The 22,738-nt window shown below is 35.9% G+C and overlaps 5 protein-coding genes across 5 annotated transcripts; 4 read left to right on the top strand and 1 right to left on the bottom strand.

The window, feature by feature from the left end:
* Positions 1-6,051: 6,051 nt before the first annotated feature.
* LOC126583318 (septum-promoting GTP-binding protein 1-like) lies at positions 6,052-9,125 on the top strand. The gene is made up of 6 exons (XM_050247656.1): positions 6,052-6,598; positions 6,878-7,004; positions 7,105-7,201; positions 7,295-7,334; positions 7,424-7,507; positions 8,684-9,125. Exons 1-6 carry the CDS (start codon positions 6,269-6,271, stop codon positions 8,846-8,848), a joined length of 843 nt encoding a protein of 280 aa, XP_050103613.1. The 5' UTR covers positions 6,052-6,268; the 3' UTR covers positions 8,849-9,125.
* Positions 9,104-11,312, bottom strand: LOC126583319 (uncharacterized). The gene is made up of 3 exons (XM_050247657.1): positions 11,119-11,312; positions 10,041-10,120; positions 9,104-9,565 (listed from the first exon to the last, which is right to left on the bottom strand). Exons 1-3 carry the CDS (start codon positions 11,230-11,232, stop codon positions 9,496-9,498), a joined length of 264 nt encoding a protein of 87 aa, XP_050103614.1. The 5' UTR covers positions 11,233-11,312; the 3' UTR covers positions 9,104-9,495.
* A 2,615-nt stretch (positions 11,313-13,927) lies between these two features.
* Positions 13,928-14,981, top strand: LOC126583317 (uncharacterized). Its single transcript, XM_050247655.1, has 2 exons — positions 13,928-14,370; positions 14,572-14,981. The coding sequence occupies exons 1-2, from the start codon at positions 14,047-14,049 to the stop codon at positions 14,752-14,754; spliced, it is 507 nt and encodes a 168-aa protein (XP_050103612.1). The 5' UTR covers positions 13,928-14,046; the 3' UTR covers positions 14,755-14,981.
* Positions 14,982-17,525: 2,544 nt separating this feature from the next.
* On the top strand, positions 17,526-19,411 carry LOC126583315 (uncharacterized). The gene is made up of 2 exons (XM_050247654.1): positions 17,526-18,556; positions 18,595-19,411. Exons 1-2 carry the CDS (start codon positions 18,352-18,354, stop codon positions 18,996-18,998), a joined length of 609 nt encoding a protein of 202 aa, XP_050103611.1. The 5' UTR covers positions 17,526-18,351; the 3' UTR covers positions 18,999-19,411.
* A 426-nt stretch (positions 19,412-19,837) lies between these two features.
* On the top strand, positions 19,838-21,378 carry LOC126583314 (uncharacterized). The gene is made up of 2 exons (XM_050247653.1): positions 19,838-20,268; positions 21,042-21,378. Exons 1-2 carry the CDS (start codon positions 19,945-19,947, stop codon positions 21,228-21,230), a joined length of 513 nt encoding a protein of 170 aa, XP_050103610.1. The 5' UTR covers positions 19,838-19,944; the 3' UTR covers positions 21,231-21,378.
* The last annotated feature ends 1,360 nt before the right edge of the window (positions 21,379-22,738 follow it).

The raw sequence follows: 22,738 nt of genomic DNA, 5'->3' as shown, positions 1-22,738 counted from the left end.
ATGTAGATTCTCTTTTAAGCTGTCTTTGTAAAAAAATGATAAAATTGTTTCTCAAAAAAAAAAAAAAAAACCAAAAACCAAAGCTTAGAGGCTACATTCTTTGCATGAGTTCAATAACTTCAATTACAGGCTGCTTTATGCCGCCAGCATGAACAATGTGATATATTTTCTTTAGCATTTTTGAGAAATAATTACCAGTGCATGTCTAGATGTTCTGGAACTTGAAGGATGAAAGTATACTCAGGTTCCAAGGCTGTGATACTATTTTTTCTCTTTAGCTGCTGAATAAGGATAGAGGTCGCACTTGGTGCGATGGCAAGTGCCTTCGCTCATGAGCGGTAGGTCTCGGGTTCGAGACTTGGGAGCAGCCTCTCCATAAATGGGGGTAAGGCTAGCCGACATTCACCTCTCCCAGACCCTGCGTAAAGCGGGAGCCTTGTGCACTGGGTACGACCTTTTTGGTAGCAATCAGTTCCATACCATCCAAGTTTACTTTTATTTTCATAAGTTGTATTTTTATTTTATTTTCTCACGTTAGTCATGACAACGACACATGAATTGAAATTGGAACATCCTAACATGCAGTTTATCATACTATTAGTTCCATCAAGAAAACGAGTTGGAAGTCTACCTCAATCATCTGAGGTTGGTGGTGCTACAAGGTTATATTATTTTGGAATTTGGAGTGTACTAATTTAAGATGTATATAATAATAATCTCTGAAATGCTAGACTGCTTGTGACCTACCTGTATTTCAAAATCTGAAAACCCAGAAACCAGATTAATTAGTCCCGATTTATGATTTCCTTCATTACAGATAAGTAATTATGTTAGTAATTACGAAGATGATTTGCACAAACCTTTTTTAGCCTCTCGGATTTTCTTCTTTATTTCTGGCCACAAAATTGTATAAATATGACGAAAACAAGAACATAATTAAACATGAGTATAAGACAAGGTGTGTGTTTATCATTTCTCCGTGATTATTTGATGTGCATAATTCCAAATACTATAGTGAAAAGTATTTTTCAACTTGATATTTCAAAATTTAAAGGAAAACCAACCATTAACATTTGTTTTGTTTCAAATTTTCTTTTGGTACCATCAATCATTTCCCTTACTAATCGTTAGGCGGTGTTTAATTATAGGCTTCTTTTTTTTTTTTTTTTTTTTTTGAGTAATATTATTCATACCATGTTTTTATATCATATTTCTATGTCACTTTAGGTTGCATATGCTGTGCACAACCACATTATTTGAAAAATTTGCAAAACCTAAGAAAAGGAAGGAGAAAGATTCCTCATATACCATAATTATCATTTAATTAACTAGTTTTTATTAATGATTAGTTTATTAAATAATGAACTAAATTTAAAAATCTGATTAATTCAAATGATGTGGCTATCTACATCAAATGCCCACATCAAATGCCACCTAAGGTGGTATGAAAATGTGGTACACAAATATGGTATGAATAACATTATTCTTTTTTTCTTTTTGTTAAAATGATCTTTGAGATTGACATAACTCCTCACTTGGTTCTTGAGATTTGAAATGGATAGAAATGATCCATAAGTTTGTCTATCATCAACATTTTGGTCGTTCCATATAAAATTATGTTAAATAAGGATTAATGTGACAAAAATATCCTCAATTAATAAACAATGGCTCCAATGAGATTTTTGTCATTTTATCTTTATTTAATAGAAATTTTTCACACGAGGACCAAGATGATTGATCGTGGACAAACACAGGGACCACTTCTATCGATTTCAAATTTCAGGGATCAAAACAAGGAATTCTGCTAATTACAGGAACTATTTTGGTTGAAAAGCTTTAATTTATCCAAAATACTGGCGTTCACTCAAAATAGTACTGCTCAATGTTTTCTTAGTTGCAATTAACAAATTTTCACTATTCAAATAATCACGAAGTGGTCCAATGGTTGCGGGTAAATTCTAGACCCGTATGCCACACGACACGTCCTGAATTCGATTCTTGCCATTGATGAATCGCACGATGATGGTTAGGGGAGACTAAAATGCTTTTGTGGGTCTTTTAGGCCCCGAAAGGATGGACAGCCGTGGTAAAGTCACCAGCTAATTTCTTTTATAAAATAAAAAATATATATTCACTACTCACATATCATAACGAGAACGATTAATTTTCTTAATCATCGTATAAAGATCTTTTTAAAAAAAATTAAATCATATTAAAGATTGTTTTGTCATCAATACAAACCGACATTACGATTGTTAGGTTAAGTTCAAAGCCCTTAATTAAATGAGTTAGGTTCTTTAACAAAGGTATTGTAAAATTAGATACGTTAGGCATGCCAAATATTTGTGTAATCCAAATGAAAGCCGTGGGGAAGACATCAAACGTGATGAATAATAATCAAGACATACATCAACGTCCCCTGAATATTATATACAGCTCGATTGACGGAATTGGGAGTCTACAATCTGCATATCTGTATAAGAAGGTCAACGTGTACGTGCCGTCGCCCCCACGTCAACACTTGGGAGGAGAGTGACTAGAAATTGGGAACCCATTTTATTACTTAATTAGCCACGTGTGCATGGACCATACTAATTAAATTGGGATTTGAATTCAAAGTGTAGTTGCTGGATTTGGATCATCTTCTGAGCTTAAGAGGCTGAGCTTTCTAAGCAAAGCACACAGGCCGTTAGATTTTGATCTAACGACTATAATTATTATAACTTTTAGAAGACCTCATATTTGTAGCTATTAGATTAAAATTCAACGGCCAATGTGATTTGCTCAGGAGATGATCCAAATCCGTAGTTGCCTTTTACTTTAGACTTGTTTAGAAGTATTTTTTTTAATGATTAAAAGAGTTTTTGGAATCAATTTTTAGTAAAAACGCAATTGAATTTTGAAAAAACATTTGAAGTGATTTTGAAATAATTTTTTTTAAAGCATTTTCAATCATTTTAAAAATACTTTAAAACAAGTTCCTGGTCTCGTGGTGACTTTGAGAATGCTTCAAAATTTAATTAGTAAGAATTTTAACTAAACATCTCCAGCACTTGTAAGGTTTAGTGAAAACAGGAGATCGAAGTTAGAGGGATTACTCGATATATTTGATCTTCATTAAGAAAGGTATAGGTTAATAATGATTATGATGAACTGTCTCATTAAGTGTTTTGCGCTACATAATACTCATTGAGTACAAATGAATAAAATATTAAAAGAGTTTTACTATTGAGTGTGCGTGAAGAACCTAAGATGAATCAAGAAGATATGGATGAATATCAGAATTCAGGTTAGTACAAATTGCGTGTTTTAATTATATGAACTTGTGGATTAACACGTCGTATATGTGTGAGTAGATTGAGACCTCATACATTATATTCCGGAACCAAATACTTAAAAAGCCAAGAATTAAATTGACTACAATTCATGATTTCCCATCCGAGTAAGTAGCCACTGGTTGAAAATCGTAACCAACCACTTAATTATTGATCATTATATCCTAACCGTTGCTAGTATAATTTATATTCGGTACGTTTTTTTAACAATGCATTTTTGGTAGTTGGTACGTTACGAAATAAAAGACCTTACTTTAACTTGAATTCAAATTGGCCATTTTATATGATTATACCTATGCTTAAAGTTGTTTTTTTTTACTTTAAAAAAAAAAAAAAGAACTAGTTGACAGCTTCGACACAACATTTCACCATTAAGAAAAAAGAAAACTAATAAAAATGGCTTGAAAATTTTGAGTTTTAACGATAAGAACAAAATAAAATGTGAAGTGAATAGTACCATGATTGACTTTTTAGTGTAAAAATGTGATGTTTCATTAAAGTAAACAATATCACGGGTTTTTCATTAAAACTCCTATATAAAAAAAAGGGGTTTTTGAACTTTAATCCTTCAAGAAGATTAAAATTTAAAAAAAACCTGGTGTTAGATTAAATATTGATTTTAGTCCCTAATGTGTCCTTAATTCAAAATAATTAATGTACATTTTATTTAATGTCTCCCATTAAATATTTAAATTTATTAATACACAAATTTTAATTTATTTTTTGACCAAAAAAGAGTTTTTTAATTTATTAATTTTATTTAACATTCTTCAAATTTGAAAGACTCAATTAATGTACCTAAATGTTAGTATCGAAATGTATGTACCTAAATATATGCACCGAAATGTATTAATATTAAATTAATGTACCTAAATGTGTGTACCGAAATGTATGCACCAAAATGTTAGTACCGAAAATGTATTATATTGAATTAATGTACCTAAATATTTGTATCGAAATATATGTACCGAAATGTGTGTACCTAAATGTATGCACCGAAATGTGTTATAATGAATTTAATATACCTAAATGAAGAAGATAAAGTACATCAAAATATATTGTATAACAAAAATTAGTTTTTCTAAATGTTCACAACAAAATATATTACAATGAATGAAATGAAAATAAAAATTATAATGAAATAAAATTAATACATTAAAAATTAGAAAGAAAAAGATAAATAATAAAAAATCAAAATATAATTAATAAATGAGGTTATTAATGTATCAAGGGACTAAAATTAGATTTTGATCTTACTCATGGTTTTAATCAAAAAGTCATCTTTGCAAGGATTAAAATGAAGTTTTCTATAAAAAAAAAAGGTAGTTGTATTGCCCTAGATCTGAACAAGATTGGTTACGTGTTACCACATGAGTACATAATTATCAAAAGTCGATTAGGTGTACATTCATTTTCTGGTGCTCTTTAATTTACAAGAAACCAAACATAAATCAATGACTATACATTGAAGTAACACAAATCGTTTGGTAGCAACTGTTTGGTGTCAATCAAACATCACTCGAGAGAAACCAAACAGAAACATGAAGAAATTGATGGTTTTAGTTATGCATACCTCCTATTCTAGCTCTTCTTTTCAATTGGATTTGAAGAAATCGAACACCAGATCTACTATAAGCCTATCTTACCATTAACTTAGACTTTTGTGTTTTTTAAGTAATCTAATTTTTTTTTTCTACAACTCATTACTAAGTCGGATATAATAAAGTCTTAATATAAACTTGGAATACATATACATACAACTCATAATCTCATAAAACCCATTACAAAAAATTGTGAGTTTGTAAATTGTAACCGTCACTATGCAAACTTACAAGAAACTTTTCGGTGTAATGGTAATAATAGTACAATACAAGAGTTTGTAACCGTCACCCTGCAAATTTACAAGAAATATTTCGGTGTAACGGTAATAATAGTATAATACAGGAAATTTTATAAAGTGTTCAATATTTAAACGGGTACATCACGTGTCATAAAATAAGTGAAGGGATACGAAAAATATTATATATTTCTTCCACTTGTATGATGACATGTGAAGTATCCTTGAATACCTGATACTTAAAAAAAAAATCTCTCCTAATAATACATTAATTGATATGTATAGTTGTGTCACCGTCACACACGTAGACATGACCAAGATACGTGTAGCATTGGAAGAAGGCAATTACGACTTATTTTGTATACCACATTTACTTGAACTATGCTAGAGAGACTATTCACTTAAACCATATTTTGTAAACCACATGATGTGACAATTAATGATTGAATTCATTCTTTAAAAATTCATTAAAAATGAATTCAACTATCAACTGTCATATCATATATATTCTACAAAATATAGTCTAAAAAGTAATGCTAGAGAGACTAAATTTGGAGACTAAAATTACAAATTAAATGATGTGTTATCAATAGAAATGAGCACATCCATCAACGCTGAACTAATAAACCAATCATCAACTTCTATGTTCTTTAGTTTCCAAAATTGAGTCTTCAAATTGAGTCTTGCTAGCATTACTTTAGTCCAAAAACTTGAATTATAAAGTATTTTTCTTTGGGATTATGTCCATGCTATTATTGGTCAACTGTCCCGTTAAAGATGTCACATTGATAGCAAAAGGTCGTTGTAACTGAAAAAAAGCCAAAAAGTAATAGAAAATGGGACAAAATAAAATATAAAAAAAATGTTACCTCAATAGAAAGCAAATATTCTAAAAATACCACGAGTCATGAAAGTATGAGAGCAATGGAAGCCAGCTTTTCATTTTCCATGGCCTAAACAGAACAAGAGCCGCTCACTTGCTGTTGAGGCCATCCCCACAACCACTATCACCACCTTTGATCGCCACAATCACAACCGTCCGTTTTTTCTTCCAAGTTTGAAGATTGATTGCCTGTGGTTGCTTTTTGTTGAAGAAATGGTATACCACTTCAGCCTCAGGAGAAGAGTTAGACGCCGCGTGTTGGTTCTCCGCCGCTGCATCCGCCGCGTCATGGACCGGTTGCTCATGTGTTGTTTAGGAAAGCCAGTCCGGTACAGGATGCTGCCCATTTCGGCCGCCATGTCCTCATCGAACGACACGCCTTCTTCCACTTTTGCGCCTTCGTCGCCGTCCTCGAAATCAAGGGACCTCACCTGTCATCAACTTCATCGTAACAAGAGTAGCCACCGTGATAGCAACTCGGATTTGGTGCCCTTAAAGATCAGCCTCTTGGGAGACAGCCAAATCGGAAAAACTAGCTTTGTGGTAATCTCTCCATTCGTATAGATAGAGATTTCATACAATCTTATGCATCAACCTCTGGTGATTTTTGGTTTTAAAATCTTTTTCAACCGAGAAAAAATAATCATTTATGATACAGATTCGTATGACATGCAAACACATACAGATTTTGTATGTGTTCGTATGTCATATGATTGGTACCATGAATTGTGTTTCGATCATATCATATCATGTCAAATTCTCATTTTCTTTCTATTTTCATTTGTTATCATATTTTTTGACTGAATTTATTTGGTTGCTTAGGTAAAGTACGTAGGAGATGATGAGAAGGAAGAGGGAGGAGAGACAGACACCGCAGGATTAAATTCCATGGATAAGACATTGTTGGTCCGTGGTGCAAGGATTTCCTATAGTATTTGGGAAGTTGGAGGTATGTACCAATAATTATAATCTAATTAATGAATTAATCTTCGTTTTAAAATCTAATATTTCATTCAGTTTGTAATAATTTTATTTTAATTTTGGTGCAGGTGATGTAAAATCCCAGGATAATATTCCCGTTGCATGCAAGGACTCCGTAGCTATTTTGTTCATGTTTGATTTAACAAGTCGGTGTACTTTAAATAGGTGAATTTCTGAGCACGATCTCTAGCTTTTGATATCTTAATCCTGTTTTAATTTTATTTAGCATTCTTAACCATGGAATTTAATTGTCTGCAGTGTCATAACATGGTATCACCAAGCAAGGAAATGGAATCAGGTAACTGCAAATCCATTCCATTATCTTAAGTTCCAAAATTAATCAAATTTTTTTTCTCAATTGTAATTTTATTTTTTCACGATTTGCAGACGGCAATCCCAATATTAATTGGAACAAAGTTCGATGATTTCATCCAACTCCCCATAGATTTGCAATGGACAATTGCAAGTCAGGTAAGGAAGTTTCTTAATAAACAATTAGCATATATTGTTTTAATTTTCATAAGGTGGTATTCTAAACTAATGGGAAAGAGATCCGAAATAAGAAGTCAGCTGACGAGCAAACTGTCCTATCCGACTAACCTACTAATCCACATACTAATTGCTAAATAAACAATCCTTCCAAGTTTGAGACATCAGTGTCAATTCTTTGCAAAGAATTTAATTAATGGTTTACACAAGGTACACCTAACGCCCTAACTTATTTTAAAAAACGTGTTTAGGCAAAGAACATCAATGATTAGGGGCCTAATCATCTAGGATGAGCTAGAAGTAATCTTTCTAGAACTTAATTTTATTTATTTATTTTTGGCTGGTGAAGTAACCTTTCTAGAAAGAAAAGAAACACGGATAAAGATAAGGAAAAGTTGGAGACATCCAGGTCAAGGCTCAACAAGAAAAGGAAGCTAAAGCCTAAAGACTTGTATGCAAATTCAATTTGGGGACAAACACCAACCACCAACATGAAATAATAATGTGTTCAACCACCTGTCATGGCTTTTTAAAGTGTTCATTTGGTTCCAATACGGTTTGTTTGGAGTGCTTTCAAAAGTATAAGCACTTTGTCAAAAGTTCAAAACTAGAATAAAATTTTACTAATAATAAGTGTATTCAATCGGGATTTTAGAGATTTGAATGAATTTAGAGTTTAATTAATTTCTTAAGATTCCATGTTAAGTTTTGAGTGCTTTTAAAAATGGTTGAAAGTGTTTTTGGTACCAATCCTTAACAAAAATGCAAGTGAATCTTGAAAAAACACTTGAAGTACATTTGCAGGAAGCACATAATTCGTGCTTCATGGGGAAAGCACTTCAAGTGTATTTGGAAGCGCAAAACATTTTCACTAAAAACGTTTTAAATCATTTTAAAAGTACTTCCAAATGAATCATAAAATATACTACAAAATTTCTCTAATTCCCTCAAATTCCTCAATTTTTTAAAATCAATTCCTAATTGAATACGCTTGGAATGTTATCGCAACCAGAAATGCTTTTGGTTACCACAAACATAAGTAATGCATAACACCCTTAAAAGAAATTTGTGCTCCTGTGTTTTAAGATGTTCATTTGAAGAGCAAAATGAATATATTGGAAGTTGTAGTTTGATTCTCATGTCAAAATGTGAATGCAGGCAAGAGCATATGCAAAGGCCTTCAACGCGACGCTATTCTTTTCGAGTGCAACATACAACATAAACGTGAACAAGATCTTCAAATTCATAACGGCCAAGCTCTTCGACTTACCATGGACAGTGGAGCGCAATCTGACCATCGGAGAGCCCATCATCGATTTCTAGTGTTTGTATCCTTGTAGAGATAGCTGGATCTCTCTGCTCCCCAGAGATATAAGGAGTCAACTGGTCGGTCCCTGGAGGCTGGAGTTGCCGTAATCATCAGTCCGATAACTATTCGGGTTTTTTTCCCCATTTCATGACCTTTTTTTTTTTGCCTTACATTTCATGACTTGGAGAAAGGGAGAGGCGGACAGCCCACATCTCCACATATGAATAAAGTTTTGTTCAACAGTTTTAGACAGAGTTCGAATAAGAAAATAAAATCACGAATTGCAGTCTATATATTTGATCATGCAAATCACAGTAAAAATCTGCATATTTCATGACAAGAACAGCATCTAGATTTCTTTAGCCTTTCAGATAAAGAATAGCGGGCACTTGATGAAGTGCGGCAGACAACACTATTGAATCGTTTGAACGACAGTTACACTTCCAGTGCAGAAAAGAACCACCACAAATGCTTATATTATAAGAAAAGATGACATTAAGTTGATGGCTCAAATAAGCTGCTGAACTCAACTGCCTTGGAAGCCGTAGTCTTAGTTGTGTTCCGATATTATATTATAAAGAGAAAAGATAGCAAAAATTGGAATTTTTGAGACAATGAGCCAACCTAAGAACGAATATTGATTCCGATAACAAAGGCGGCTTCACTCAAGTTTCACCTCTCTTGTTGGGGGATCCAGCTGCAAATATGTAAATGGCTCTGTTGGTTCTTCCCTGCAGAACAACACAAATGCTCCAGGAATCACAGAAGGGAGTATAACATGTAGGCCTCGTTTGGAACGCATGATTGGATTGTAATGGATAAGACACTATTCTCAAGGTATATTGAATGAAGAAATGAAAAACTGTGACCAAGTTAGAGGTAGGAGAAGGATTACTCGAGAAGAAATGTCATTCATTCCAATCCTCCCCAAAATGGGAGGATTAGAAGGGAGAAGTTTTCTTCATGTCTAATCCTCTTCTAATCCCCTCAAGATGAAAATCATTCTCATCTACCTTCAGTATGCTTTGAATTTTGAAAGCTATCTCTTCCAATCAAATCCTTTCTACCAAACGACCGCATATTGAATTTAGTAACAGATGCATCATTACGTGACATTATTATGAATATATATATAAACAAAAGATCCCTCAAATCAAGGGGTCATTGTTGTAGACACTGGGGTAGCATTTTAAAGGTCAATCATACCCGGGTTTTGATCGCATGCACTGCCAGAAGAGCTTAAATGGCCCTGGAACAGTCTTAAATGGGTTTCCCTCGAAACAAGCCTACACAAGAAACAGGCAAAATGAACTAACAAATAGGAACGAAACATTACTAATGTTGATAATCTAGAAATTTTTCAAACTGCTTAGGATCCTTGGTAGCAGAGAACAAAAGTTAGAAAGTATTCAGGCCGTTTTAACATTATTTTTCTGGCAGCAACTACACAAAGCAAGGGAAGTTGAAAACTTTCAAAGTTACTGCTAGAAAGAGATCATCACATACTCTCCAAGTCCTGTGTCAACACGATTATCACTGAATATCACCAAAATCAAGCTTAAATAAAAAGACTTGATGAAGACACGTTCAGCATTACAAATAATCTTCTTAATTGTGAGTTTCTTCTTTCCTCACTTCCACAAACCATCTACAACCCCCTCTTCCCTCACTGCCGATGTACTATGCTAGTGTTGTTTTTTCATTTTTATGTCATGTAATTATTATTTGTTCCTGCTCCACATTCAGCATCTTTAGACTAATCCTGAAGTACAAACATTGTGATCCATTGGGGGAAAAAGGCAAAACCTTTTGGTCTGTTTCACTGGTTACTATAACTTTAGCGCGATCTTAAACTATAAGGTCTAAATTCAACATTGATGGATGACCAAATTCTTTCAAAAGCGAAATTCCCATTATTTCAATTGAAAATTCAACTTATACAAAGCACAAACACACAATTAAACTCAAAACCATACAATTAAATCCATCACTCGCGATCAGGCGAAAGTATTCTTCAGCTGGAAATCACTTGCCTTCAATTCTTCATTCCCAAAAACCCATCAAAACATTTCAACCAAGCTCACCCACAAACACAGAGCAATAAGAACAACAATTAAATCCCTACCCAATGTTGAATCTAATTCCTATAATAAGAAAGTTCAATAATTTAATTAAGTTAACTGAAAGTTGTGCATATATGTAGCTGAATATCTCAATTCTTGCATAAGCATAAGAGATGTTAATTTCGATTTTTGAGAAAAATTAACAGAGGGTTTTCGGTTACCTGGATCACGTCCTCCGCCCGGTCATTGCAGCGGTGGGCCTTCGGTTCGCGATGATCTCCCTCCGGCCTCCCCCATGGGCTCTCTCTCCTTGGCACCGGTCGAGTCTCGCTCATCGTTAAAGGTAAAATGTGTGCAGCCCAATCTTCAGTCGTTTGCTCTTTCGGTCCCGATTCTATAATAAGACAACTGGCCGTACGGCGTCGTTCTCTTCATTGGAGAGTGGTTTTCATTATGTAATTTCATTTTATTATGGCTTATTTTTTAGGGGTGTGTGGCTTCTCCCACATTTTTTTGGTTTTCGGCCGTCGGATTGGATGAATTGAAGAAAATCAACGGATAAAAATTAACAAAGATGTGTAAGAAGTAAAAAGGGGTGTGTGGATAGCACACCCCATTTTTTATCTACGACTCTAGAACTTGATTTTGATCTTATTTTGCTGCCTGTAATTTGAAAGTCTTCACTTTACTCTCTAAAACTCAAAGTTTGCTTTACTTTGCCCTCTGAAAATCGATTTTGATCCCATTTTACCCCCTGAAATTTGAAAGTCATCTATATAAAACTCAAAATTTGCTCCACATTGCCTTAAATATGTTAAATCTTATGTGAGTTTAATTGGGTGCGCGGCTAATCAATTTTTTTTTATCATTTTTTACTCTTCAATTTCTTTTAAACTTAATATTCTTTGATTGTTGGATGTTAACACATAATGAAAATTTGTCATCAACTTTATTGCATATGTGGCATAGTCTTATTGAGTATTGAGTCTCACATATGTTTTAGGAGACAAACTATAAGTTTCAGGGAGAAGAGAGAGTCTACAAGTCAAAGTGAAACGAATTTTGAGTTTGGGGAGTAAAGTGGTGACTTTTGAGTTATAGAGGGCAAAGTGAGATCAAAATGAAGTAAATTGAAGACTTTTGAGTTTCATAGGGTAATGTGACTTTTGATCACTTTTGATTATTTGAGTTTCAGAGACCTTTTGTTGACCCTAAAAACTACCAAGCCTACGTGGCGCGCAGGCTGAGTAACTAATGAACTAACTACGTCTTTCAGTTGATGCGGGATGTACCAACTCGTCGGCCGGGGCCGAGGAGTAAAATATGTTGATGTTGCGTTGGGTGCGCTGCTAACTTCTCGATCTTGCAATTGTGGCTGAGGAAGGAACATTATCGGCCTTCTGGTTCTAGAGCCTGAAGACAAGGCTACTAGTTCTAAAAAGTTCACAAATTGTCGGTGTCGGATTCAGTCACGGTGATTATATTCGTAAGAGTATAAGTAAGCCGAATCGACACCATACTATATAGACACAAGTATTCAAAGCAGATGTACATCTTAATCGGAAATGTGGTTCGGCCGTCAGAATGCCAAACTCTAAATCCAACTTGTGAGTATCCAATCATAAAATAACTCGGCGTTCAACGCACTAAGTCTAGTGATTTGTAACACCTCACTTCGCCGAGAAGGTTCATGAGATGACCTCTGCCAATAAGGATTCGAAAACCCTTCTTGACCGAGACTTGGATAGATAACCAGTCGGCCTTGACGCAGTGCTGTTTATCCAAACTAAAAGTGTTTCACGGTCGGCTGATTCTATGGCGATAGTGCTGTTTATCCAAACTGAAGATGTTTGCTGGTTGCCTTCACAATGATGTTTATCCAAACTGAAGATGTGTTGGTGAAAAAGAAAATAAAAATCTCAAGGTTGTTGAGAGATTTTGCGTAGAGCGAGAGTTTGCGCATGGCAGTTTGTGTGTTGAGTTGGAGAGAGCCCTTTTAGTTGTTTGCCACTTTGTATTTATAGCCAAGTTTCTTTGACCGCCAATCCAAAAAAGTCCTTTCCCGACTATACTCCAAAAGCAATATCAAAACAACCGATATTATCTTTAATATATTTCGGCAAAAATCTTCTTAGTCTCCTTATGCCTGTAGACTTATACCATAGGAGCAACAGATGTCACGTAGAAAACTCTTTCACACGGCACGCATACTGTGATTCCATCATCAATTCTTATCACTTTAAACTCATTTGACAACACCCATCACCATGCAAAAAGGCCTAGCCTACCTAGGTTTCCTACCACATCATCACATCACCAGAAAATCTAGCTTTCCTAGGCTCTCATCATCACCCTAAGCCATCATCTTTTACCAAAAATGTCACATGCATCCTGAATGCTGATGTTCATTTTTAATTATCACCATATTTTAAATGGATAATATCCTGACATGCATGCTTCATTATCTGATGTCGTGCATATCTGTCAACCAAAATTGATCCAAACCACATATCCACATCCACATCAATTTGAATTGTGCCGCCTGTTTCCAGCTTGGAGATATATTATTTTCATAAGAAAATGTCAAGATAAATCATTATTAAAAGATAATCATGATAAAAGAAACCATAATGTTATATTTAAACCTTACTAAAATTGTCTTCACTTTTCCATCGACAGTGTGGAGGTATGCTTACTCAACGGTCTCGATTACTTGGGCCGATGGTGTAATTTTGGGTCCAAACACCTTTATAAAGATTTAGGTTACTTTCAAGCCAAAAGCCTAAACACTTTTTCACTCAAAGGTGGCATTCAATTTACCCCCCCAAGCCTTCATCTTTTCACCATTTCATTTCGTTTGATTTTGGAAAATGAGAATGTTGTTTTATTTTTAATTTTATATAAGATGTAAAATGAGAATGTTCATTTGCCAAGTGCATTTGATAACAAGCAATTTTGAATGTCCCAAAAATTTGAGGGGCCTGTGTGAGTGAGTCAACACACCCCATATAAAATGCACCCCATGTTGAGTTTTCTGTTCCAAGATCCTCTTTTTGCTACCATTCTCATTTCTCCCTGGCTAGCTATTTTCCATTCCTCGCAAACATAGCTAGGCCAAACCTCTAAAACTAAGAAACAAAAAGTAAAAAATGGGTGTTCTTGTCAAGCTTATTGATGCGTTACTCTTTCTCTTGCTCCTGGCGATCGCTTTCACAACGCCATTGATTGAAGCGCAAGCATGCCTCCCTCGCAATCTCTACCCGGACATTCTCGTGGACCTCAGGAATTGGTACACTCGTGAGTCCGGCGACTATCTCATGACCGAAATGCCTGATTTCTACGTCGGGATCATGTGGGTTGAGCTTGTTTTCCAGTGGCCTCTCGTGTTAGTTAACCTTTACGGTATCTTGGCTGGCAAGCCTTGGTTCAACATTACGTGCTTCAGCTATGGAATATTTCTTTTCACTTCCATGGTAATTACTCATTTTTATCATGTTTCATAATCTTTTCAAATAAAATTATTTGTATCATCTCAATTAACGGTTTTTCTTAATATATATAATTTTTTTAATGGAAATCACGAGACCCATGTCACCCATTTGTGTTGGAGAAATCCACATAAAATAATCAGCTGAGATGATACAACTTATTTACTCCCTTAATTTTTCATGCAGGTGCCAATATTTGCAGAATTGACGTGGTCAGGAAGGGCACCTGATAAGCTACTGACGGTGTACTATTGTTTCTTGAGTTTGGGTGTTTTAGCCATACTTCGTGGGCTGCTACCCAACTCATCAACCAAGCATCCTGTAACCATTGGCAAGAGTCCCGCTTCAGGCAGGAAGAAGAGAGTTTAATCAAGGAAAAAAAACCCGACTCTCGCTCGAACTTCAACCCGAATTTTGTAATCGTGAATCGATCTCATTGCGAGAGTAGTCTGTATTAATTCATCACTGTGATTGCCGTTTGAGTCGTGCCTAGTTAAGACTTTATATTGTACGGAGGAAATTAATATATCTTAAAAACAAATTGTAATGTTTTTTGTAGAATGGTATTTTTCCCAAGTATTCTTTTTACGACTCTATCGAGTAGTGTTCCTTTATCAAACATTTTGGTATATTATTGTGTGACTCTCCATATAAATCATGGTTGTACCTTTCCGTATCAAATTATCTAATAAAAATGCATTTCTGAAACAGCGACGTTAGTTAGTGAATAAACAAAGACCACATGAAGATGGTGTGCCTGTACAAGTATTTTTAAAGATCTAGTTTGCAACGTAAGTTATAAGGGGTTAACTAAGTGTCGACATTTTTGTTTTAAGATCTAGTTTGCACCCAGGTTCAAAGTAAAAACATATTATTTTAGCCAACTTAGCTATGCGCATGTCTACTTTCTTTGTTGAGATTTGTTGATGCACAAAACCGAAGGTCTTGGAACAACGTAAATCCGACCGTGAATCTGCAAGAAATGTAAATAACACAAGATGTATCGTGGTTCACCATAATGTTTGAGCTACATCCACACTAATTATTGTATTTCTGAGAGGATTGTGAGGGAGAGAGTATGAGAGCCTCTGTAATGAGAGTGAGGCTCTCGTTAGGGGATGAGAGGCTTAGGAAATGGCCTCCCCTAATTGTGAGGGTGAGGAGTCCTTTTATAGAATAATGGCTCCTCACTTATTACATATTTGCCCATTCCTTTATTACATAATTACATTTAAGTCCTCCAAGTATTTGTACGATATCTGAATACGGAGGCCCTAAGTATGGTATAAACAATAGTCCCCCAAGTCTTCAGTCAAGAGAGTCTTTTGGCTGGAGACTTGAAATTTAGTCCATGTGTGGGCCGTAGTAACTAGATGTCGTCTTGAACTGATGCTCGGTATGCGGCAGTGCCCAATCTGAAATGATGCTCAATTAGAAGTAGCACATGTTGCGAGGCTGCTCGGTTTGTGGCTTATGTTGCCTTGGTTGGTTCGGCTTGTGGTGTTGAAGGTGAGGGAGTCCCTTTTATAAAATAAGGGCTCGCTCTTCAATACATGAATGATGGGCTAGAGTTGATGCTCTCTAACGATGATGAGGGAGTCCCTTTTATAGAATAAGGGCTCGCTCTTCAATACATAAGTGATGGGTTAAGAGTGATGATTACGGCGAGGCGGTTGCTCAGTTGGCGGCGATGCTCTCTAATGATGGTGAGGGAGTCCCTTTTATAAAATAATGGCTCGCTCCTCAGTACATGAAGAATGAGTGCTCTCTAATGAAAGTGAGGGAGTCCCTTTTATAGAATAAGGACTCGCTTCTCAGTACATAAATAATGGGCTAAGTCCCCCAAGTATTTTTTATGAGGCCTAGTTGAGGCCCAATATATGGTACATAATGTAGTCCTTCAAGTCTTCGGTCAATAGAGTCTGTTGGCTGGAAACTTCAAATTGAATCCATGTATGGGCCGAAGTGGCGTTTGTTCGGAGGTGGTATTTGTATACCCTGCACTGAAGCTTTGTAGGTGAAGCTTTGCAAGTGAAATTTTGAAGCTAGAGCTCTGTAAATGAAGCTTTTGAAGCTAGAGCTTTTGTAAATGAAGCTTTTGAAGCTAGAGCTTTGTAAATGAAGCTTTTGAAGCTAGAGCTTTTGTAAATGAAGCTTTTGAAGCTAGAGCTCTGTAAATGAAGCTTTTGAATCTGATTGACATGAGTGATGCTCATGAATGTTTATGTTGATTGACATGAGTGATGCTTATGGATGTTGTCATGAGTGATGCTCATGAATGTTGACATGAGTGATGCTTATGAATGTTGACATGAGTGATGCTTATGAATGTTAACATGAGTGATGCTCATGAACATGAATGTTTATGTATGATTGATATGAGTGATACTCATGAATGTTTATGTATGATTGACATGAGTAGTGCTCATGTATAATTTTGAAGTACTTAACGTACTTTTGATCACCTGGTTGGTGGTAATAGCAGCATGCTGTCGAATAAATTTGGAGTACTGGGCGTACTTTTGATCACTTGGTTGGTGATAATAGCGGTAGGCTGCCGAATAATTTTGGAGCCGTAGGGCCTGGCTCTTTTGGGCATATGGGCCTTGGCTCTCCACATATCAGTCAAGCCCATTATTTTTTGCTTGACGTTTTTATTTTTTTATTTTTTTATTTTTTATGTTGATTATCCTCTGATGGGGTTTATACAGATGTCTCCGAAAGATAAGAAAAATAAATCACATCATACAAAAACAAGAAAAATAAATCACATCATTCCGGTGGGGTGTTTATTCCTTGTTTTTGCTTTCTTTTTTGCTCTCTCTTTTGCTTTTGTTTCCCACTCCATTTCCTGCAGCTTTCAAAATTGCAGGGGTTGGATTATTTCTGCTTGCTGGGATGAAATAGTAGGGAAGCATGATAGGAAAGCCACAAAGTTGCCCTACTGTCGCCAACCAATTGCCTTTTACTTTTCCTTTTCTCTTTTCCACCGTACCTCTCTTTTTGTCTTTGTCTCTGCGCTGCTGTCATGTATGTACAATTTAATCATTAAACTCTTCTTTACGGTTTGTCTCCTACCCGCTTGCGGTCCTACCCAGTCAAATCCCAATCTCTCATATTTTATTCTCTTCTCATCGGACATTCCCATTTCGTCGAGGATGTTGTCTTCTTCTCCGACGGTCAGTTCGCATTGTCCGGATCCTGGGACAGCGAGCTCCGTTTCTAGGACTTGGCCCTCGACGTCTCTGCTTTTTTGTCTCAGTACTATTAACCTTCCTTGGGCTCCGCCTCTTGATTAGGGCGAATTTGAACTTCTGGGTCTGTTGCTTAACAGCGACGGAGGCCTTTGGGAGCCCAAAAATGTGTTTTCTGATAGAGTTGGGAAAAGCTCGAGGTTTGAGGGAGGGCATGGACAAGTGGAGGACTGAGATGGTGCCAACTCCTGCTGCGAAGTTGATTGAAAAACATGAAGAAAGCGCCTGCTTAGTCAAAAGAGACAAGGGGCAGAAAGGAGAAAAAAGCATCCATTGCACTTGCAGATAGAGGGAAACTGTGCGAAATGTAGCATAGAAAATACCGGTCATCCCATATTCTCTTTCCCAAAAAACAAGCAGAGGGTTTCTCTCGAGAAGTTCTTGGACAAAGCCAAGCTCTCCGACGGAGACGACGGTGTAATTCCCTTTTTGCCCTCATTGGAACTTGGACCTCTTCGCCAATAATCCTGATAACACTACCTTGTTCGACGGTGTCAGAAGCATCCCCTTCAGCATCAGATTGGCCCCTGGCGACTTGAAGGAAAGGGGATGCGATGAGGAGGACGGCGCACTAGCATTTACAGGTAGAGATGAAGTGACAAAAACTGCATGGGAAACTGGGGGAGAGCCTGATGGACCGAGAGCCAGATCTGGTTGATTAGAAGCAACATCGACATCCGGGTTCGGCTCATCCCGAACCCAACGGCTCGTCATGAACTCTCTGAAAGCGAGCTTTGATGCTCGTGCATCCTCCACTTCGCCGTCTTCAGCCACTTCATGTTCTCCGGTAGATTCGCGAAGTTCAAAACATTTTCCGAGCGCACCTTCTTCCAAAATTTGCAGCTCAGCCGAGGAGGTAGAGACAACGTCGAGGGTGACGGTGGAGGCTCAGATTCTTTTGAGTTTCAGAGCTGCTGGTTTAGCTGATTGATCTGATCTGTCCGGCGATTCATAGCTTCAGCGAAGACGGCCCGGTCGATAGGCGCGCTGGTTAAAGAGAATGGCGTCAAGCTCGAGGAAAGCCTCAATGTCTTCAAGTCTGACAAGTTCGATTCCCAGAGCTACGTCCAGTCACGATGCTCCCTCAACCAGAAGGATATAAGACAATTATGTTCATATCTTTTGGACTTAAAGAGAGCTTCGGCCGAGGAAATGCGTAGACGTGTTTATGCTAACTTTTCAGCCTTCACACGCACCTTCAAAGAGATATCAGATTTAGAGAGAGAGAGCTACAGCTTAAGAAATAGTAGCAATTACAAAGATGGAGAAATCAGATCAGATCTCTGGATATTGGTAATGGGAAGGACCCAAACGTGTATGCTTCCAAGTGGTTGTGACTTTGGTGCTGCAGTGGTGTAATAGTATGATAGGTTTTGCAGATTCAAGGCGGAGGTGAAAATTTGAGAGAGAACCGACATAACTTTTCGTGTCGTTTCCCACAGACGGCGCCAAATGTTGATGCATAAAACCGGAGGTCTTGGAACAACTTAAATCCAACCGTGAATCTGCAAGAAATGTAAATAACACAAGATGTATCGTGGTTCACCCCAATGTTTGGGCTATGTCCACACTGATTATTGTATTTCTTAGAGAATTGTGAGGGAGAGAGTGTGAGAGCCTCTGTAATGAGAGTGAGGCTCTCCTTAGGGGATGAGAGGCTTAGGATATAGCCTCCCCTAATTGTGAGGGTGATGAGTCCTTTTATAGAATAAGAGCTCCTCACTTATTACATATTTGCTCATTCCTTTATTACATAATTACATTTAAGTCCCCGGAGTATTTGTACGAGATCTGAATACGAAAACCCTAAGTATGGTATAAACAAGATTAATTTGATTGGTTTTGATCATTAAGAGCGCGAGTATGAGGGGTTAACTGGGTGTTGACATTTTTGCTTTAAGTATGAGAGAAAAAGTATGAAACAAGTGGCAGATAAAACACTATATAATGAAAAGGGTATTTTCATTGTAAATAATGCTATCTGTAGTTCTATGACCACATTAAAGACATTTATTAATCAAGATATTACCTTTAAATATTTTTTGCCTTAAATATAATCAATTTTCTGGATCACACTCTAGGATATGTATCAAATTGTCTAACAATAAGAAATTGCTGAACCAATTAACAATTTAACATGCATGTTAGTGATGGATCTCTGGAATTATATAATATCAATAAGAGCAGACTTTGTTTACCCAACTAGCTTTTCAAAGATGATGTGCCAATAGGCCCTATACAAATATCTCCAAGATCCACTTTTGCATCACAAACTGTGAGAAAGAGAAAAACACAGCATCAAAATATGGGTGTTTTTGTGAAGATAATCGACGGGTTTCTCTTTGTGAATTTTGCCATGGCGGCGGTGTGCGCGGTGTTGATAGATACACAGTTGTGTCTGCCTCCAAGCCTCTTCCCAAGCTCGGTGGTGGAGATCAAGAACTGGTATGCTCGCGAGTTCGATGATTATCTCGTTGAACAGAAGCCTCATTTCTTGGTTGGCCTCATTTGGGTTGAGCTTATATTGCAGTGGCCTCTTCTCGTTGCCAACTTGTATGCAATTTTGACTGCTAAGCCTTGGTTCAACACCACCTGCTTGGTCTATGGCGTCTCTTTCTTCACTACCATGGTAAACTTCTTCCATCCTTTTGTACCACATTTATTGCATCATTGGTGCTTCTAGTGAGTAAATGTGGTGTAAATAGTAGCACTTGAGTCTCAAATACATGGATATGACCCGCCTATATTAGAAGGATTGAGGTCCACTCTAGATTTTTGTATTCGGAGTCCATAGACCAAGAGATCTGTATTAATACTCAATTTTAATACTACGGTCCTATTAGCAAATCCAACAGGCTCATTTCACAAAAATTAAAAAATTTGAATTACCCAAATCTCTCTCTTTGAGTACATTAATATTTTTACACTAGGTGGAGGGGGAGGGGAAGTTTGGCTAAACCATACAATGGACAGCCTAATTTGGTATCGAATTCGTCATTCACGAGATTCTAACTAAGACCTCTCACTTCTAAACGAAGATGAATATCACCAGACCGTAGTACTGAGTGGCAGATCTTTGTCTCTTGAACAGTCTAGATCTCTCAATTTGCTGGCTACGGTTGCATAGATCCGGAGTGGATCTCATTCCCTATTAAAAGAGGTTTCAACGAAGTGACTTGTAATATGGAATAAATAGCATTATAGTTTTATTTAACAGTAGATAGATCAAGGAGAGGAAATGGGACATATATCTGGCGTTTCCTTGAACTCCTCCTAGAATAAGAACTGAAACTAATTCTACTGACATGTATGGCTGACGATTATAAAATATTGGGTGCCTTAGAAATATTGGGTCCTTTATTTCTTAAACTTGTAACATGTTTTGTGGCTTGAAAATTGCAGGGCGCTGTATTAACAGAGATGTTAAGGTCCGGCAAGGCATCTAAGAAAATGTTGATTGTGCACTACGCTGCTATGGGGTTGGCTGTTCTGTCCATACTGCGCGGTCTGCTCCCACCGTCCGCTGCCGCTACTCCAACCAGCGGCAAGGGAATAACCAAAAGGACAGACCCACGAAAGAAAACGATGTAGACCTCAAATATTTTTATCATTTTTGTTTTCTGGTTAATTATACGCTTTGTTTGGAAAAAAAAAAGGGGGGTTGTTTAGATATAGACCTTTGTAATTGATATTAACCCACCTCATATTAAACATTCAAATAAAACCCAAAATTCAAATAGTCTGCCTTGTTGGCAAATAAATGACATATCCTTATAAAATATTTACAACTTATGCCACAATGACCTAAATATGTCAATAAATATTATTATTACTCACCTTCAATTATGCTAGCAATGAGCAATTGAGCTCCTGTTTTAAAACCACGTATTACAAACTATTTACCTATATTTTAAAAATTCACTAATTTACCTACATTCTTTTGATACACACTAATTGACCTACATTCTTTTGATGCAAACTATTTACCTGTATTTAAAAAAAAAATCACTAATTTACATACATTCTTTTGTTACAAGAGCTAATTTATCTGCATTTTTGTAGTACATACTATTTACCAATCTACTTATTAATTTACCTATACAAATAATACTGTCATATTATTACTTATAATATCCAAAGTAATCATATAGATTTTTTCTTTACAATATCACACCTATGGGGTAGGTAAATTATTTTTACAGGATTTCTATTCTAAGTGGGTACTAACATATAGATAGGTAAATTATTTTCTATGGAAATAAAAAAAATACAACCATTATTTTCTATAATTTTTTTTGACAAAATTTTTTTTTGTCCATGTCTCAATGTAAAACACCATAATATTTTATTTATTTATATTATATATTGCATGCTAATAAGGTAAGCTAGTTTCACGATAAAACAATTTTTGGTAAACAAATTTGAGAAAAAAAAGCCTAATCAAATAATAGGTTAATTGACATTAAGTTGCATTGAAAATTTAAAATGAAAATTTTATTATTAATTATAAGTCAAACCTAACTCACGTTACTCTATGAGGGTATTTTAGGAACACAAGAATTATAAAAACTGACATACCAAGCTTGTTAAGGAAATTTGCTTAGTTGGACTCTAATAAATGGGGTTTATGTCTGAAAAAAAAAATAAAGAGGATGGGTTTTAAGTGAGAGATAATAAGTTATAAGGGGGAAACTCTCATTTTCAAAAAAAAAAAAAAAAAAAAATTATACGCTTCAACGAAGATCCAAAAAAACTTTGTAAGAGTTAATCATTGTGATTGCCAGGACAGGCTATGAGATTCAATAGATGGAGGTATGAGTTATTTTAAAGTGGAACTCTTTTTTTTTTTTTTTTTCTCAAATTCTATTGATGAATTTTCCCTCTTGGTTCTTATTGCTAGAGGTGAAAATGGATTGATGAAAATAAGGAAGAATATTTATTAATTTTTTACCATAGTTGTACACCATGTGTTACTACTAATCTATTTATATTATAACACGTCGTCAAGCGCCAACAAACTACTCTAAATCATTCATTACATAACAACAACATCACTCATCTATATAATAAATTTATGGACCAATATAAAATAATACCAA

The sequence above is a fragment of the Malus sylvestris genome, chromosome 9, assembly GCF_916048215.2.
Source record: "Malus sylvestris chromosome 9, drMalSylv7.2, whole genome shotgun sequence".
Lineage (NCBI taxonomy): Eukaryota > Viridiplantae > Streptophyta > Magnoliopsida > Rosales > Rosaceae > Malus > Malus sylvestris.
This window is presented reverse-complemented; position numbering and strand designations above follow the sequence as displayed.